Consider the following 19099-nt stretch of genomic DNA (forward strand, 5'->3'; position numbering starts at 1 on the left):
ATTAAAATTAAGGTTGGATACAGCTTAAATAAGGATTCGAGAGAATAGGAAAACTCATTCTCCATGCATTTACTTTCTGCACCCAGGTTTGTGATCCCTCTAATAGGACTGCTGCCACTGCTCCATATAGTGCAGACTTGAGAAAAATTTCTAAAACCAAAACTGTGGTTAGTCAAGCAAAGAACCTCTTGAGCAACACTTTTCTTATTGTTTGGGTTTGTTTGTAGGTTCCAGAGTTAATTTTGTAAGAACTACCCAAGAGGAAAAGAAAGTGCAGAAAACACTGCTTTCAACAATCAAGAAAAACAGGAACCCTCACATGAACACGATATTGAAAACACCACACTCAGAAATATATACACATGAACAAATACAAAAAAAAATAACGCTTCAATATATCATTAACATTAGTTAATATTTCCTCACAAATGCCAGAACCTTAAGCCCCTGTTTGAAAAGCCAAAGCTTAAAATTTGTATGCTATTATAGAGTCTAAGCAACATGGTCAGACACCAAAATGCACATTTTCCACTCTGTATATTTTATTTCTTTGCCAATCTAGTTGTTTCCAAAGTACTCAATTAACTCACTTTTTTTTCAGAACAAAGTAAATGTGCACTTAATGAATATGCAAACCACATGAAAATACATTCAACATTAATTTGGTTTTGTGCAATTTACCTAGATTTCAAGCAGAGGAGCAAGCTGATTGGTGATGTTTTAAATCAAAGTAGATAACTATTTAAAACAAACAAACAAACAACTTACCTCAAAAAAATCCAGTATCATATTATACTTGCTTTCCCTTTCCATTATACCATTATCTAGGTTATTACTGTGGAATAATTTTGGTTTGCCTTCAGCTCTAATAGCTATGTTATTTTCAAAACTATTGCTTCGAAATACAAAATTCTTCTGTATTACCTATATATGACTCAAAATACTATCTTTCTTACAAAGCAGAAAAAGAATAGTGGGAAAATATACAAAAAAATTACAGGCCAACCTAACTCCATGCCTACGAAAAATGCCAGAAAAGCTACTGAATGATTTGTATCTAAAAAGTAACAGTGATGTGGTAAACAAAATGGACTTGTGAAGAACAGATAAACCTAGTTTTATTCTTTCAAAGGGAAGTTGGCCTAAAGGATTAAGGAAAAGGAGTGATGTATCTTGACTTAGCAATGCTTTTGGTACCTGCTGTTCCTATAAGCAAACAAGAAGAAAACAGGCTAGTTGGTATGAACATTAGCATCAAATAAAAAATAACTACAGAATAACAACTGACATTTGGGGGGGGGGGGGGGGGGGCGGATATTATTGGATATTTTGTGGAGTATGCCAAGTCTCTTTGGTAGGTTTAACTATGTCCAAAGCTTCTGTTGAAATCTGGCTGGTATAACGCACAGCATTTTGCTAAGAAGTAAAGGCAGAGCAATCTCAAGTCCATCAGCAAACATGACTAATGTTTATTATTCATTAATGAGCAACAAGGCCTGATATCAACAAGAACTTCAGAGTTATCGCTTTCTACTTCTCTCTTGCAAAGGAAAAGGCACAGACAAAAGTATAAAATGAGAAGGAAGACATAGGGCAGTGACACTAATAGGAAAAAGGGGTTGCAGTTTTTACCATAAAATACCATCAGACTATGAATCTTTGACAACCCTGCAATAGAGATAAATCTCTATCTGGGTTGAATTAACGTGCCTGTTTATGTAGCAACTCATTCACTGAAAAATGCTTCTAGCAGAGCTGCACCTGTTTTAGCTAAATAAAGACAAGTAGGTATTAATTTCATTACAAGTTTCGCACCATCTAAAAGACTTCTACAGAAAGACAGTAATTCTTTATACACTTTCCTTTTCAGGCTACTGAACAAGTTATTTATTACTGGTAAGTAAATTACAGGTTAACACAAAAGTATTCTAACTGCACTTTAACTACACCTTTTAAACTGTAATTTATGAAAAAATGGGAAAATTTTAAGAATTTATCCTAGTAACAAGTCTGAAGGTCTAAATATGCCCAATGGTGGCTGAGATGGGAACAGAAGGGTTTCTCAAGCTCCCTTAGACTCAAGATGGAATAAGACAGAAAATTCTTCCAGAAATAGTTTTAATGCATGTCCCATGCTGTCTCACAAGGCCAGAAAAAAGGCAAATTTTAGTGGAGAAGAAAGTGGAGAAAAATTTATGTGAAACGCTACAGAATGAACCGTGATATGAAAGCATCTCAGAGACTGCTTTAAAAATTGTTACTAATAAATTTAAATCCCTCGATATATTTTCTACAGCTAGCTATGACCTCAAATCATTTTACTTCAAAACTTTTAGTTTTAGCAATGTATAATTCCTATATACTATTGTACAAATGTATCGTCAGTTCCTAATAATGTACTGCATTAGCCACAGAATAATGAATTTATAAAGGAATGTGGCATTCCTTTTTCATACCTGAAACAGTATTTTTTCATTTGAGTAATAGCACTTGCTCTCCATTTACATACAATTTCTAAGCTTTATCCTATAACCACCTTTTTCTTTAAAAGTCACAGGTTTTTCTCTTGTGTTTCAGAGATATGCCAACAGACAAAAAATACCACTTTTGCTACCATAGTTTATAGTATATTTCTCTCTGTAATACCTGTGGGTTTTTTTCCACATTGTGTAAAATTAAATACTGAGTACTAGTTTCATAAGTAATAGAGCAGCACTTTAAATATGCTAAACATTTTTTACAGAGTAAGTTGTGCTTTTTTTTTTTTTAATGAGCAAATACTCTAAACAGCAGCTCTTTCTTTGAGGGAGTTTCTAGAGATTTAGTTTCTTGGTCGTTAGTCAACAAATACAGTAAAACAAATAAAATGCCCAAAATTCTTCCATAACTTTATAAGCCTGTAAAGTAACTGCCGATTCTTCCAGAAACCTTCTCCATTTTCCAGTCCTGCATATGCTTAGCTCCATCTAGTGGTTCATTGTTGATCTCCTCCATGAAGAACAAAAAAAAAAGACACCTTTCAGTCCTACTCAAATGTTTACGATAGTGTCTGTTTCTAGTTGGCAGATCACAGTTCAGGAACTGAACACAAGGACAATTACATTTGGGTAGCCAGGTGCCTCTGCATGCTACCTGCGGAGATGGGGAAGGGAATTCCTAGGTGCAATACCTCATCTTCTGAAGTGTCACACCAAGCACAGCATCGCATTTTATCCTGCTATTTGGAAGTTTTAGGCCTTGATACTTTCAGCTTTGATGCAAGTTCAAGCTTCCTGTTACCTGTTTTCTCATATTCTGTTATTGCTTAAGATGTTTGAGTCCAGAGAATGGCCACAAGGATGATCAGAGGGCTGGAGCATCTCTCTTATGAATTAAGCTGAGAGAGTTGGGGTTGTTCAGCCTGGAGAAAACAAGGCTCTGGGGAGACCTTACAGCAGCCTTCTAGTACCCAAAGGGGGGCCTACAAGAAAGATGGAGAGGGACTCTTTATCAGGGAGTGTAGTGACAGGACAAAGGCTTTAAAATAAAGTAATTTTTTTAAAAAGTAGATTTAGATTAGATATAAGTAAGAAATTCTTCACTGTGAGGGTGGTGAGGCACTGGGACAGGTTGCCCAGAGAAGCTGTGGATGCCCATGTGTCCTATGGCAACAATCTCTCAGAAGGTCTGGCATCACTGCTGCCCATTCCAGAACGACTTCACATAACTGGTATCTCAATACCTTTCTAACAGTTTTACTGATCCATGAAACAGTAGTCAAGAGAGAAAGGAAAACAAATAAAATTGAAGAATAATCTAGACCAGTGCCATTTTTACAAAAAAAAATCACAGTGAGTTATTTGAGTTAACATGGAAATTCATTGCTTCATGTCAAAAATCAAGAGCAGTACAACTTAATTATCTGCAAAGTCTAAAGAAAAGCAAGTGGGTTTTTTTGTTTTGTTTTGTTTTTTAAGGGAGGGGGAAGAAGAAGGGGGCAGAGAGAAAATGCAAGGCACAGAGGTACCTTTTGCTTGTAAGATACACATTTAGGACCTATCTCTCACCACAGCAGAAAAAAATTCAAAAGTAAACAATGGTGGGGAGAAAAAGTTCAAGAATCCCAAACTGTTCTACAAGGACAAATTGAGGTTGTGAAAAATCTGTTATCTGCAATCAATGAACCAGCAAAAACAGCTAAGACTGCAGCAGCAAATCACAAAACCTCAAGGAGACACTAGCTGCTGGACCATACCTTTTGCACCTGAACACAAACAGCTCAACTCTCCTAAGACCAACAGAGACCAGTCAACACCAGTAACACGAGACAGTCTCCACTTCTTCCTGCACTGCAGGAAACTTGCAGTAGGACATAGGAATTTTTTCAACAAAAGAAAAATAGGGGAAAAATTGAAGGAAAAAAGATACACTTCAGTGACAGATTATGAATTATGAATGGAAGAAAAAAGCAACAGGAAAAAAAACCTGCAGCAATTTTGCCATTTGACAATAGAGTTACAGAGAAAGGGAAAAAAGAAAGATTCCTATATCAAAAGACTAGTCATGCAGCAGAGAAACGAACAGGCAATTTCAAAGATTGCTTGAAAAAGCTGGAAATGAAGTGAGGGCATTGAAGACATATGGGGGTTGTCAGACATATGGGGGTTGTCAGGTGATTTATGGGGTCATTCCCATAAATCAGTGACGAAAGTGAAGTATAAAATGCTATAGATCACTGGAGTCAGAGTCAGTCTCAGGACCCAGACATCAAACGATATAATTTTTAGGTCTGTCTGATTATTTTTATTACAGCAAAATAATTTTTACATGGGCATTTCCAGCAACTCTGTCCTAACATTCCTGAGCAAGTGTGCTACTTAATCCTATTGGCTTTATGTAGCAAGAGAGAACTTGCTTGTTTGGTTTAATCAAAACAAAACAAAGAAAAAAAGTCAATGCACTGTCACAACACAGGGAAGAGTTCTATGGGAAACAAAAAGACACGACTCAGAAACCTAAGTTTGAAAAAAAAATTCCTTCTCTGACATCTCTCCATCTCTTCTCCACATACCAGCCCATACTAATCATGCCTCCAAGCATACAAAGTAACTCTGCAACTTGCATGATAAACAAAACACAGGTTTCGATGGAGGGGAAGCATAGATGGTGCAATGCTCCCACTGAACAAACTGCCCCAGTCTACAGGCTCTGCATTGCCAGAGTCTACCACTGCCAGAGTCTGCCACTGTCTAGCAGTCTGTAGCATGCAAGGAGGCTGTTTCAAAAAGAAGCTCCAAGCCCTGCAATGATTTAAAAAAGAAATAAAACCATGCATGCTAATTGCAAACATTGCTTGAAAAGACTGTGCCTATACACTTTTCTACCATTCTTCTTCCCTTGCCACAGAAGCTTTGGCAAAAATAAGAAGAGTTGGCTAATTTTTTTTTCTTCTCTCACCAGTTGTAATAAGGACTCAAACCTCAAAAGAAAAGACAAGAATGATGGGCTAAAGGTTGGGTAGACACAACTGAAAGCAATTTAAACTTATTTTTAGGAGGTAGAGGGGTTGTTTTTGTTTGTTTGGTTTTTTGTTGTTTCTTTTTTTTAAAAAAAAAAAGTACCCCTACTTTGCAACTATTTCCCTAAATTAAAACACTTCTGGTGAAATAGCTTTAAATATTACTAAAGCCTTTGCCAACATTTTCAAGGCTTCAGGGCAATACAACTTAGGGCATATTAAAACTTTACAGTCCCCTCTCATCTAGCCTGCCTGTTGACAAGAGATTACCGTGTCCTTTGGCAGAGAAAGAGCACATGATCAAACTGTTCCTTAGTTACCAAAGTTCACAGGTTTCGCGTCACATTTGCATCCTGGGCATTGAAGCAATAAGCATCACCTATCAGCAAAGAAGCAAGATTGTTAGCTGCTGTTGTCCCAACCTATGCTGTGAGAAGTCATCCTGTACCACCTTTCATTTCCAGAGCCTTCTCACCTACTACTTTAAAAAAAACAATAAATAAGCAGCAATGGCAGCATTTCCCTTAACTACTTTTTGTGGGTCTCTGAAGACTACAAATCATTTTGGAAGTCAACAGCTACTTACGTTTGAATTGCATCCAGCCCTGCCATCTTCATCTTCAAGAGACGGTCCTTCCAGTAATACCGGGGAATCCGTGAGTAGTGAATGCTACCGGAGATGTAACGGAAAGGGCGTCCATCCTTGACAAAGCAGTTGCAGCCATAATCAATCCCAAAAGTCCTCTGGGATATATTCTGTGTACCAAATAAAAATTAAAAATAAAAGTTACACAATATAAGCTTTTTCTGCCATGAGAGACACTGAGAACGGTCTATACAATATCTGTGGGTTGTCCACAATAGAAGGTACAATGGTGTTAAAATAGCTACTGAATGGCTTTCCACAAGCTACACATATACCAAAGGACTACAACACATCTGTCAGCCATGCAGACAGGATTGCAGCCTGCATGGACAGGATTCACCGCTACACTGAAACATGCTGCATGCATCCTCCACTTTTAGCACGTGGATATATACTACCATCTTTCTACAGTGACACATTTCGCAGTTGCTTACACCAGTGGAAGTGCTGATGAGTTCAACAGGGGTATATTGATTTGACGAATGTCAACACTTCTCACTCGATGCTTCAACTCACTAAACTTCTGGAAAATACAACCTGATTTCCAACTTAATGTCAAACTCAAGTCTAGAAACAAGAGCCAGCTGGGAGCTTTCAAGGAACAAATACCACATTCTAAACGCTCCAGGGCACTGGTATGTGCAGGATTGAAAGCCTAGTTTCTAGTAAGTAAGAAAGTGTTTGGTACATCAGTCTAGTAAACTTACCTTTATGTAAATCACTAACAATTTGTCATTTTTGGACAAAGTCCTACTTTCAGTACTTTTCCAGCTAAGCAAACCTTGAACATTTATGAACAATGAACTTGAAGCATGAAAATTAACAAGAATCTGCACCTCTGACCCAAAAGAAACGTACCTTAACTTCAAGATTACTGGGATTACTCATCAAGTGAGCCTAAATTCACTATGACACGAACTACTATGACCAACAGCAGAACTTCTTTTGCTTCCAGTAACTTGTGGAAAACAAGCAAAACACCAAGACCTTTTTTTTATTATTATTATTGATCTTTTGTTAAGTGCCTGGCCCTACGCCTTTAAAAACCTTCAATATTTTTTAATTTTTTTCAAACTTTAACACATTGCATCTTACATCCCACCAAATATCTTTGGCAACCCTATCAACAGCACCACTTTTGTCCTCCACAATGCACTAAGTAGTTGGTTAAGTTTGTCTTCACATTCTATGACTTTCTATGACTTGGCATTTGCATTTTATTAGATTCATTGCTGAGTACATAAAAAAAGGAATCCTTTCGATAAAAGATCAGAAGGGATTTATGAAATAAAACACCAAGTCAGCAACTGCTAATCAGTTAGTTCTCCATACCTATCAGAAAATAATGCAGAAGTCAGCCCAACAAATCCCACGTTTCACTGGACATTACACTACTACAAATGAAGTGCATCTTTTAATACTGTAAATTAAAATCTGTTGAATGGCACTGGCCTATTTTATTCTCAAAAAGGTGGGCCTTGGCCTGCCTCATACTAAGAGCAGAGCTTAACACTTAGGAAATTGTCTCCATGAAATAAAAGTGATGAAGAAATACAACAGACATGTAGACTACTGTATAAATCCTGGTGACCCCCAACTACACAAGAGCCATCCACCATCTAAGGACTTCTGCCCAAGGGTAAGTAGGGACTAACAGACCACATATGGTTTTGAAAAACTTTCACATTGTAACCACTTCTTTCTGGACAATTCTGCTGTAATAGTGTGTACAACTACAGGAAGAGTAAAGTGAAAGGAATGGAAGAAGTGGCATGTAGCAGATACTGCCAATACTGAGACTCCTGGCCAACAACTGGACACTACCATCAACCAAGAGTATACTCTTTTTGCAGCACGACAGCAAAAAGGAGCCAGACTAATGTGTCAAAGTCCAAAAGAACAAGAGCACAAACTACCAGATAGAGTACAAAGTGCCTTTTTTTTTTTTTAATACATACACACACACTGCAGAAAACTGGAGGAAGAAATTGCTGAGTAAACATGCCTATCCCTAGACCATCATTAAAAAGAGCAACTCAGTGAGATAAGACTCTACAAACATTTGAAGACTACAGACTCCAAGGAGGAGGTGACTACAGTGGGGTGGTACAACTGTGGTAAACACACAGTCCCCACAGAAAACCTAAAATAAAGTTGTGGAGAGCATCTTATTTGAACATAGTAATCTAAAACATTCTGCTAACAGTGAACAAGTAAAATTGTTTGTGTCATGGACCTATAACAGAAAAGATGTAGTCCAGAGCTGAAAGAGCAATAAGGACTGGGAGACTGAAGGGACTGCAAAGTATTGCATAATGGAAGCTTTTTAAGCCCTGATCCCACAGATAGACACAAACACATCCTTAGCAAAAATAGTTCCCTGAATGTTTAAATAATTGTTGTCTAAGCAAAGGTACAGACATGCCAGGTTTTCAGCAGAAATCAGGACCTTACAGAGCAAAGTACAAACAGTATAACACCAACTGATCTGGAACAAGAATAATTCACATCATTGAATAACCCAAGTTGGAAGGAACCCATAAGGATCATTGAGTCCAATGTGGGGATTCTCCTCAGGAATTACGTTGTTGTCATAACTTCACACTGTTAAGCTTCACTGCAGAAAACGCACAGGTATGTACCACCTGCTTACTTTTCTTTCAATGCAGACCTAAGTGACACTGCAGATTTTTGATTTATAACCTACATGCTGATTCCTGGGAATGCTGCACTAAGATGGAATTGTACTGTATGTATTCCATAAGAAAACAATTCACCCTTAAGAACAGCAAGAAAGCTTTTCACATTCTTTTGACATTTATTCCTCTAGTGTACCATGACAAGTCCTAGCATTACTGCAGAGCCAAGTACTCCATAATGATCATGACTAAACGAAACGCCAAACCCAGGTGGCACCAACACAATTTTGCAATAATACTAAATGTAAGGGGAGAAGCATTACCAAAAAAAAAAAAGAAAACATTAAAAAACCATTATGGTTGCATTTGATTTCCTGACTCCATACAGTGTTTTTAATTTTACCTTCCACATTCAACTAGTAAAAGTCCTGGAGACAAAGTAGCACAGCCCAACTGCTGTTGCTCCCCTCTTCCCCTCTGAAAGAGAGTTCAACCCTCTTCCCCAGACTAACCTATGGCAAAGGCACTCACCCTATCTACAGCAGACTGCTGCTGAGAGATGCTGCACCCTGAACCAACTGTTTACAAAGATCCACTCTCAGGGGACAGACACCACTGGCAGAGAAATGGGGATTTCTTCAATGAAAAGAAGACATTCATCCAGAAGTATCACCAGTTACCATTTAAAGCTGTGAAAGTAACTGTAAATTACCATCCTAACACATACACCTCATGATATGAGGAGGGCTTCCTGAGTACTTATTCTGATTTACCTCATTTGTTTCCCATTGTAAACAAACTTCCCTTCATGATCAACTATGCAACATTGTTTTATTGTCAATGCACAACTTCAGCCATTTCTTACAGCATACACTGTAGGGCTCACAATGATGCCTAAACAGTTCTCGCCGTGAATTTGTCTGGTTCAACCAATATTGTGTACTCATGGTTGTGAATATACAGCAGGAATGAATTCCCTGCACCTCCCTAGAAGATGTGGTAGCGAAGCTACTTATTTGGTAAGCACATTCAACAAGCACAAATGCTCTCTACTGTTTTGGATGCCAGTTCATTCATATCACACCATAATAATGGTCAGATAAAAGATTTAAGCCCTTAGAGACAATGATATAATGCTGCATTCAGAATACACTCACATGGAAAAGGGAGGCACTAGAGAATCTGTCCTTTCTTAAATCAAGTAGGTAGCCACTTTTGCGGCATTAATGCTCTTTCAATGTTTTTTAATGTGTTTCTCCCAACTTTATTAAAAGAAATTTCATAGTTCCAGCACATAAACCTGTTAGTCATTTAAAAGCCACTAGAATCTCATTCTTCAAATTTAGAAAATTGAGTTTTTTCCCCTTGTTTGGAAAGGACACAAATGTGGATACAAATCTTCTTTGCGTTTCTAGCATCTCATGATGATCATTCAAAGCCAGAACACGTCTTTCTCCACCCCCATCAAAACTGAGAATCACAACCCTGCTGCTCCCTTCCCCAGCACCCTCTCCTCCCATCCAAAACCAACAGCTCTGTATCCTTTCTCTGCTCTTAAAGTGGTTTTCTTTGCCCCATGTCCTCATCTCTTCAGCCCACACTTCTTCCCAATAGTAGTAGGCACTGGGCAAATTTAACAGCAGCCTTACTTTTACCACTTTCCTCCACACCTCATTAGCAGCAAGGGTGTAAGATTTTTCCAAACCTAGTCAGATTTACAGTCAGCAGCTTTTTTCTCATAAATAGAACTAAGGTATTAAAACTATTCAGTGTGATCTGCTACAATAAATACTAGTACAGAATAAAAGGTCATTAGAGGCTTCTTTCTTGGTAATAAAGTTTTTATTAAATCCCAACATTTAAAGCATTTGTTATACCACAATTTACATATTTCCAAAACCAACCTCCACTGATTATATACTGTAATAAATATAACTTTCACAAAGTGATTTTACTATTCTGGTATTATCCTGACGGTAATAAACCCTGGCCCCAGCCAATCCCCCAAATGAACTGGCCTTCTGTAGGAAGAAATTCCTTTAGTTAAGTTCTCCAGATCAAATACATTCAACATAAAAAAAAATAAAAATAAAAAAAATAAAAAATAAGCAGCAAAGCAACTTTTGTCATCTGTAATAGTGAACACAGATCTAAATCACTCATATATGAGTCAAATTGGAACAAGCATAGAAAAATCCTCAAAGGACAATTAGGGATTGCTGTCTTTGAGAGCTTTTAGAAAAGATTTATTCCTCTTACTATCAAGAAGATGGTTGATATAAGATATTTTCCATATATAATTAAAAAAAAAAAGTAGGAAAAGGCTTTGAAGTTTTTTGGCACAGAAATAAACATTTTAAGTGTTACTAATCATCAAACAACCAAACTTTCAGAAGCAGTTTTTTAAAAAATAACTAAATTACTTTGAGAGAACTTAATACATTTTTGAAATGATAGTCTAACCACATCTGCTCCTGAGAGAATGCAAAGAGGAGCACATACACACAAAGTAATGCAGAAGTAATCTGCGTACTCCGGGGACAGAAGGATCACTTCAGCCAGGTTTCTGTACACATTTGGACAGAATGAGGAGAGAAATAAAAAGCAGAGCAGGAGGAGGAAAAATAAATAAAAAGACTGGCAACTTGTTGCTAGAAATTAATGCCATCTAAAGCCAGTCACAAAAGCCTCCTGATAAGGAAACTAGCAAAGAAATTTGTCTTAACACAATAACTCTCAAAATAACAAGTTAAAGGCTGTAAATACACCAAAACCCCAGGACTACTGGCCTAGAGGGAATACCCTACATTACCCAATCCAGAACACAGCTTTCAAATTAAGGCATTTTGATGTAACACAGAGGGTTACAAGCTATCGAGATTCTTTCTACTTAAGGCTATTTTAAACTAAGTGATGGAAAAGAATCCCAAAAGGACACTGTGTGGACAGTGGGAAGTGCTAAATACATGTGAAAGTTGCAGGATACTTGAGCAAGAGTATATATTTTTGCATAAGCATGAGAAAAAAATTACAAAGTTATAGGTACTGGGAAACAGAATGATCTAGTCCAACAAGTAAAGAGCCTGGTGGGTCAGGCGTTCGGTTTTCTGACTAAGAGGACTGGCTTCTCTAGCTCTTCCACCAATCTTCCAGTGCACGACACATTTGCTAGTATGTTCTTACAGTATCTCTCAGTATTCCTGCTAGTAAAAATGCAAGATCTTCGCACAGAGGAATAGGATACCAAAAAAGCTAAGTAGTTAAAAACTCCACCTTGGGGGTTCAAGGGAATGGATGAAGTGAGACTTTGAAATTTCACCTACAGAACTTCTCACCCTTACAAAGCTCATGGTACTCTTCAAATACCCCCACATACATACCTCTCCCACAAAATGAAAACAGGCACTGAAAACAGGAACAGGCACTGAAGAGTAAAACAGAAGAGTGTCTGGCTCAGGATCACATGGGAAGGCAGGAAAACACTGAACACCACAGTTCTGGTCCTGCCATCCTCAGCTTTGTCTCTGCAAGCATGGAACTCGTTTGTCCCATGGCTTGTGTTGTTTGTGGCATTTCATATAGCTGCATTGAGGTGAAAGGGAAGGAGGGGGAGATGTGCAGAAGAAAACTGTTTCATCAGCCTCGGCAACATACAAATATTAATTTACAACCTGCCTTTCCTGTATGAGCCATGAAAATAAACATGTTTTTAAGATTTTCTAATAATTCATATTTCCCAGTGCTATTAATTTGTGTTAAGCCCTTCTAGGAAAGGCAGAGATGAATTCCCCATAGCTCATTATCCTGTAGTAGTTATTCTGCTATGTGCTTATCATACAATAAGGACATTGATATGCAAATGCTATTAAGGAAAGTCACTTGCTGCAGTGTTTAGTTTTCTTAAAGAAGACATCACTTACTTGAAATATCAAAACATTAAACAAAGTTCAAGCATTAACCCACTGAATATCATTTGCATCACTTTCAAATAACATCCCCTTACTCTCATAAAAGATAAATCACAGAAGAGAAATTAAGCATAAACAAAAAATACAAACTGAGCTGATTATTTCAGCTTTGGGCTTTACAAAAGGAGGTACTGAATGCTCAAGCAGCAACACAAATTATGTTAATTAAAAGTTTCTTTTTCATTTGCTTTTATTAGAGCTGCTTTCAGTAATTACTAGATGCCCAGTTATTCTGAGGAAAACGCCTGCAGAAAGACAGCTATTTTGATCCTTTACTATCAGCTTCCCCAACTTTTCAATTGTGAAAAAACTGCTTTTCAGGAACTGCTGCCTAACACCTCACAGTATTGGTAAGCAGCCCAGACCTGGAGCCCCACTGCATGCTGCACACAGGCAGTGCGGTAAAGACATCCTAAAGAAATCCAGCCTCAATCAAAGAAATATAACTGTTCCTTTCCTGTAACTTTTCTGGTGTAAGACTTTTGGAATGGATACTCTCTGGACACTCCGTAGTCCCTTCTGCAAAACATGCAGGTGTGATTTCACTGCAAGAGATCAGAACCTTCACTGGTCTGAGATTTGATAAGGCAGCTGCCTCATGTGTAATAAACAGTGAAACGTGATTTAGCCACAGGACACAGGTATTACTAAACATGCACAGTACATGCATCATCTCCACGGCAGTGTTATCTTTAAACGCAGAATCTCCGTAATAACGAACTTTGTGTTAATTTCTTCAGTATTTTAGCATTTGTTTCATACACCTAAGATAGATTTAGTTTTCTCCTCAGACTTAACAGAACCTGAGGTAGTCCATCCTGACACATTTCTATTACTTCCCTGAAAAAGGATTTGCTTTCCGAGCAGAAGAGCCAATATACTGACCAAAAATGATTGCAGAAGTCTGTCAAATGTGAAACTCCTCAAGGAGACCGTAGAATTATCTCAGTTATTTCAGCTCTGCTGCCCAACCTCATGGGTATTCCAAAGTACATCGTCCCTGGGCTGACGTAGACAAAGGTGTTCTGCCCAACTTTGTACAAGCCAACAAAGAAAGGATTCAGAAAATAAGCCCCAGCATTTAGTGGGAACATTTGCCCTCCATGAGTATGGCCTGAGAGGATTAAATTTATGTCTGGTCTCTCCTGAAGGGCCCACTTTGCAGCAACTGGCTGATGAGCTAGCAGCACAATCGCATGCTCACTGCTACAACCTCTGAGAGCTTTTCTTAAATCCATGCCATGCCCTGAGTAGCGCAATACATCTGCCTCAATATCATCAACACCAGCCAGACAGAACCAATCATCAGGGCTCTTTGGTGAAACAATCTTCACATTCTCATTATGGAGTGGACGAATGTTAAATGATTTTAACAGCTCAAACCAGTTGCCAACATCTGATGTGTAGTACTCATGGTTTCCTGTGACAAAGTAAGTCCCCAGAGGGGAATTAAGTTCTCCAAGAGGCTCAACAGCTGGTCGTATGATCTCAACCTCGGAGTCAGTCAGGTCACCAACAATCACTGTGATATCCGGTTTCAAAGCCTTAACCATTTGCACAATCATTGCAAGCTTGGTCTTCCCAACTGTAGGCCCCAGGTGGATATCTGAAAGCAACACCACTTTCAGATTGTTCATTGTTGAGGGCAGCTTGCAAACTGGAATCTCCACTGAATTCACAGTAGGAGGCTGGGAAGCATTTAACAGCCCGATGACAGTCAGCCCAACAGTCAGCGTGACTGCCAAAACTGGCTTCACGGCTGTTCTGCTGTTCTTATTGCTGCTGCCTGCCTTAGTGCCTCTCCCAGCCAAGAACTTATAAGCCTGCTCTACAGAGCCTAGAGCAAAGAGGAAGAAGATGAGAATGATATAGGCCCCCAGGCAAGTGTAGGCAGCTAAAGAAAAGAAATATGGCTCTTCCGCAACAAGAAATAGCAACGTAAAGAAGCTTGAATGAGCCAAAGCTAGAAACATCAGCACAGCTATTTTCCATGGCATGAAACAGAAGCAGCTGGCAGCTGAAGACCTGTAGAACATGGTGACTGTGCTTCTCCAAACATGAAGAGATCCTATCAACATGAGAGCATTAGCAAACAGTGCCATCTGCAGCCTTAGAAGCCAACGCCGCGTCTTGAGCTCCAGTTGTTCTGTCAGATAGCTCCGCGATAACATCATGGAGAAGAAAACCACTCCTGCAGCCACTGCAGCCTTTGCTTCAAGGGGCAGTTGCTTGACAGAGATCATCTTTGCTTCCTGATCGTTCCCTTCTGCTCTGTAGGAGTCTCCAGTAGAAAATAATGTGATTATGAAGGGATGCCTTGGGTTAATGAAGCCTGCAACCAGGAACCAGTATCAGCCATTTTAAAATATTACATACATTCCCTTTTTCCCAGACTGCAGTAGGGGTCTGCTAGGCTGCACGCACTACCCAGGATACTGGGTCATAGAGAATTACTACAATAAAGACAGGGAAGAAATTTCCTAACATGGGATAAATAGTCAACTGAAAATACTCTGCTCTGACAGTTTGTTTCCAAGTTCTCTGCCCTCCAGCCTCAATGGTTCCTCCCCGTTCTTTTTCATTGCTATTTCCTCATTAAGTCTTCCTAAAAACATTTGACAATAGATCACAACAGTGATGCAACAACTGCTGGTAACAGTCACCAAACTATTTGCAAACAGTCATTATAGTATTTGAAAGCCCTATACAGATTCTGTGACCAAGCTGCTTCTGCTCTGAACTTAGCACACGTGTTTTATGTTCTTTTTCCCAAGCATCTGGCTCCATCACAAAAGCACATATCACCATGCATCATTCTGACTGAACACGAGGGTCTACAGACACACACAACTGCAGCAGGGAAATACCCACTGAAACAGCTAGCCAGATACAGCTGTGGTCCTAGAAACTGCAGGTGATGTATGTGGAAATATCCCTTGGGGAACAAGAATTCCTCAAAGCCCTCAAAATTGGTAGGACTGGTGAAACCCACGTTGTGTTTTGCTACTCACTTCCTGCTCACTCCCACTACATGTACAGTTCCTAAGACTTGACACCTATTTTAGGATATCCTGGCATCCTAACAGGATGCAACTAAATTGAAAAGGGATTAAAACAATGGGCTGTGTAAACCTAATGCATCTCCGCTTCCAGATTGAAAACAAACAAGCAAGTTACGTCTGAATTATACTGGAAATCCCTGTTTTGCTCTGTATTTTGCCAAGAGTACAGTGTTTCTATTTTTGCACAGTTTGTGTATTTCTATTTAAAATAAACCTACTGTTTTACGTTAACCATAGATGAAAAACATTTGGAAGTCTTTCATAACATACAATATTGACCAAGTTTGAGATAACAGAAATACCTTATTTAAAGCCATGCAGGAATATATGCTTTCTTCCAAACCGCTTCAGTCTGTACTTAGCTAGAGAAAAAATAAGCAATCAGTACAGCCAAAAATATCTCAGAACTGGGTCATGAAAGCAGCCTCATAGGGCTCTGCAGTGAGCTTGAGGCCAGAAGCCTACAAACCTAAGCTTGCCAATTTGCTTATCTGTAGCACATACTTTCCCTAACTTAAAAGGATGTTAGCAACTCTGTGATGATAGGTCCCTGCTGTATTTCTGAGGACTAGAGCAACCTTTAGAAAGACCCCTTCTCTCGTTGCTTGGTCAACGAACAATGGGTTAAGAAAGAAAGTGTGTGTCCAAGTCTCAGTTCCTCAAGGCCTCACAGCTGTTACACCATTCTTAAAAAAACAATGCTATTTTACATGCATGCCTCTGCAGAAAGTAAATAAAGCTAGGAAGATAAGAACATAGGAAGTGTCCTACTGGTTCACGTCCATGGTTCTCTAAACACAAGGCTACATTCTGCCTGGACAACAGCAATAAGGATTGTTGTTTAAAGGAATGCGATCCTGGCCACTGCCTGTGGTCTGCTCATCCTCTACTACTCCAGGTGATAGAACTGTTACATTAGGGGTGTTAGAAGGCACACCCCTGCCTAGTCCTTTTTGCATGTTATTTATGAGCCTGATATATTTCAATTTGTTTTATCTTTTTTGTTGAATCCTGTTTGCTTCTACAACCTCCTATAGCAGGAAATTACTTAATTACTAAAATGCACTGTATATTTTTTCAAGTATCTTACCTGCTTTAAACCAATCTGCTAGATTCAACTGTTAAACTACATTTGCCAAGCACTCCTCACACCACTGAAGTTGGAATCAGTTCCCCTTTCTTATCATTACCTTCACAGTCCCCCAAGGCTCAGTCATAACCCTACCCCTCCCAGCAACCACAATTACTATCACTGAATTCCTTTAGATAAATATATCCCATGAGGTCATGCTGCTTTTCACACAGCTTTAGCCTTCTGTGCATTTCTCAATTAACAAATATCAAGAAAAAAGCAAGACTTTGCTTTGAGCTCAAGGCCTAAGTGACAAAGCACAGCTCCCACAACATGTGGCAAGCCTCAGAGTTTATCTAGGCCTCCAGTTAGGCAGTGGTGCAGCTCCAGCAAGCTACAACAAGGGAGTCAAAGCTAAGGAAGGGCAGAAATGGGAACACACAGCTCCCTGTGGTGGCACCCCACAAGAAGAGCCAGCTGCCCCATGGGACCAGCTAACACGGTGTCCCTAGCATGTAACAGCAGTTCGACTTCCACCCCCCTTCCCCTCCCAGGCTTTCTTAATTAGGCCTCAGGATATATTAATTCTTTCAAAAGCAGGTCTAAACGAGGGATGGGGTGCACCCAGCAGAACCGCTTCGGCCAGACAGGGCGGGTATTACCGGGATGTAGGTGCCCAGGCAGCACCCCTGCAGGAGAGTGACTCCCCCAGGGGCGCAAAGAGGGAAGGATCCAGCCCCTGCTGGTGGGACCAATCGAAATAGCCACCCGCCCTTCAAAAGTGAATTAAGAATGGCCCAGCGGCCATGGGGAGGAAATAAAAGCCGTGATGAAGGCTGTGCACACCTGGCAGCACCCTCCTCCTGTAGGGGAAGCCCCTAGAAACGCCATTTTCTACCCACCCATCCCCAACGACCCTCACACCACTCCCGCTAACAGCCGCCCCCAACGGCCCGGGGGACGGGACGGGACGGGACGGGACGGGACTCGACTCGACTCACCGCGGCCCTGAGGACCGTCGCCAGGCCGGCCACCGGGAGCAGGAGCCGCAGCATGCCGGGCGGCAAGGGCGGCCGGTGTGCTCCTACCCGGCCCGCCTTGCCCGCAGCCGGCGCCGTCAGCTGACCGCCCGCCCGCCGGGCCTGCTCCGCCCCGCGCCGCCGCCTGGCCGGCCCGAAAAGGAAAAGGGGAAGGATGAAAAGGGGCAGAGCCACCGTGCGGCCTCGGAAATAGAAGTGCCAAACAGAATGCAATGGCCTACAAAGCTAGGTATTCCTGCGCGGTCTCCCATCCGAGTACTAGCCAAGCCCAAGCCTGCTTAGTTTCCGCGATCAGACGGGCTCAGGCGGTTCCAAGGTAGTACGAGCATAGATAGGAGAAAGGATTTCTCCTGTGTGCTTTTAAGCACACCCCACTGTGCCACAGTAACTATCAGCTGCTCAGTCTCCTTTTTTGAATAGCAGTAGTCTTCCCACCGCTACTCTTGCTGGCATCTTATTCTGCCACCACCTTGCACACTTTACAAACTTCACCTGCTTTGTGCAACACAAGCAACTCACTTATTGGCAAGATGATGACTTCACCCCCCCTCAGCTTCCCCTTCAACACAGCTGCCACATCCCAAGCAAGATACAACCACCTGCCCACTCCCAAGCCTATTCCCACACTTCAGCCACACCAAACCCTCTGCAGGCTGCACAGCCACAAGCACACTTTGTCTAGCCTACCAGACATCTCATTCCTTCCCCCGGACCTCTGCGACATCCACAAGCTCCTTCGGGCCCAGGTGAAGGGACTTGCCCCAGCTCCTCAGAGGGGACAAGGAAATCCCTGTGACACCTTAGCTGGGGTGTACAGGCCAAACTGCCTATACACGCCTCCACGTCTCCCACCCTAGAGAGCTAGAACAGTCTCCTGGTCTACAGTCCAGCACCAGAGGCACTGACACTAGCAGGCCATGATGCTGACAGGTGTATTGCATTTATGTGGTAAGGGTTTGGTAGCAGGGGGGCTGCAAGGGTGGCATCTGTGAAGGGACCAGAAGCTGGCCCATGTTAGAAAAGAGCCAGCTCCAACTGGCTCCAAAATGGACCTGTTCTGGCCAGAGCTGAACCTCTGTGAGAGCAGATTTAAGAAAGGGAAAAAAAAAAAAAACACTGTGCAACATCAACTGGGAGAGAAGAGTGACGAAATATGTGAGAAACAACCCTGCAGA

At 40.6% G+C, this 19099-nt stretch overlaps 2 protein-coding genes across 12 annotated transcripts in view; both read right to left on the bottom strand.

Annotated features, from left to right (window-relative positions):
* Positions 1-18019, bottom strand: part of GLB1 (galactosidase beta 1) — a 96348-nt gene extending 78329 nt beyond the window's left edge. For 8 of the 9 annotated variants that reach the window (XM_066992325.1, XM_066992324.1, XM_066992322.1 and 5 more), the window contains exons 1-2: positions 17886-18019; positions 6084-6253 (exon numbers count right to left, since the gene is read on the bottom strand). In XM_066992325.1, coding sequence (XP_066848426.1) covers positions 6084-6253; positions 17886-17939 — 224 coding nt within the window. In that variant the 5' untranslated portion in view covers positions 17940-18019. Of the gene's footprint in view, positions 1-6083; positions 6254-16114; positions 16175-17885 lie in introns of all 9 variants that reach the window. The other variant, XM_066992323.1, reaches the window with a different exon arrangement.
* Positions 6116-18011, bottom strand: TMPPE (transmembrane protein with metallophosphoesterase domain). Of its 3 annotated transcripts, none has more exons than XM_048055729.2 (4): positions 17886-17961; positions 16115-16174; positions 13636-15082; positions 6116-6253 (listed from the first exon to the last, which is right to left on the bottom strand). In XM_048055729.2, exon 3 carries the CDS (start codon positions 14991-14993, stop codon positions 13674-13676), a length of 1320 nt encoding a protein of 439 aa, XP_047911686.2. In that variant the 5' UTR covers positions 14994-15082; positions 16115-16174; positions 17886-17961; the 3' UTR covers positions 6116-6253; positions 13636-13673. The 3 variants fall into 3 exon arrangements, with proteins under 3 accessions (XP_047911686.2, XP_066848428.1, XP_047911687.2); XM_066992327.1 differs by lacking the exon at positions 17886-17961 and adding an exon at positions 16903-17438; XM_048055730.2 differs by lacking the exon at positions 16115-16174 and having other exon boundaries at positions 6126-6253; positions 17886-18011.
* Positions 18020-19099: the final 1080 nt, after the last annotated feature.

This window comes from Anser cygnoides, chromosome 2 (assembly GCF_040182565.1).
Source record: "Anser cygnoides isolate HZ-2024a breed goose chromosome 2, Taihu_goose_T2T_genome, whole genome shotgun sequence".
Lineage (NCBI taxonomy): Eukaryota > Metazoa > Chordata > Aves > Anseriformes > Anatidae > Anser > Anser cygnoides.

Bases quoted from the DNA above. Each gene is read 5' to 3' on its own strand.
- TMPPE (XM_048055729.2), bottom strand. From the start codon at position 14,993: ATGATCTCTGTCAAGCAACTGCCCCTTGAAGCAAAGGCTGCAGTGGCT.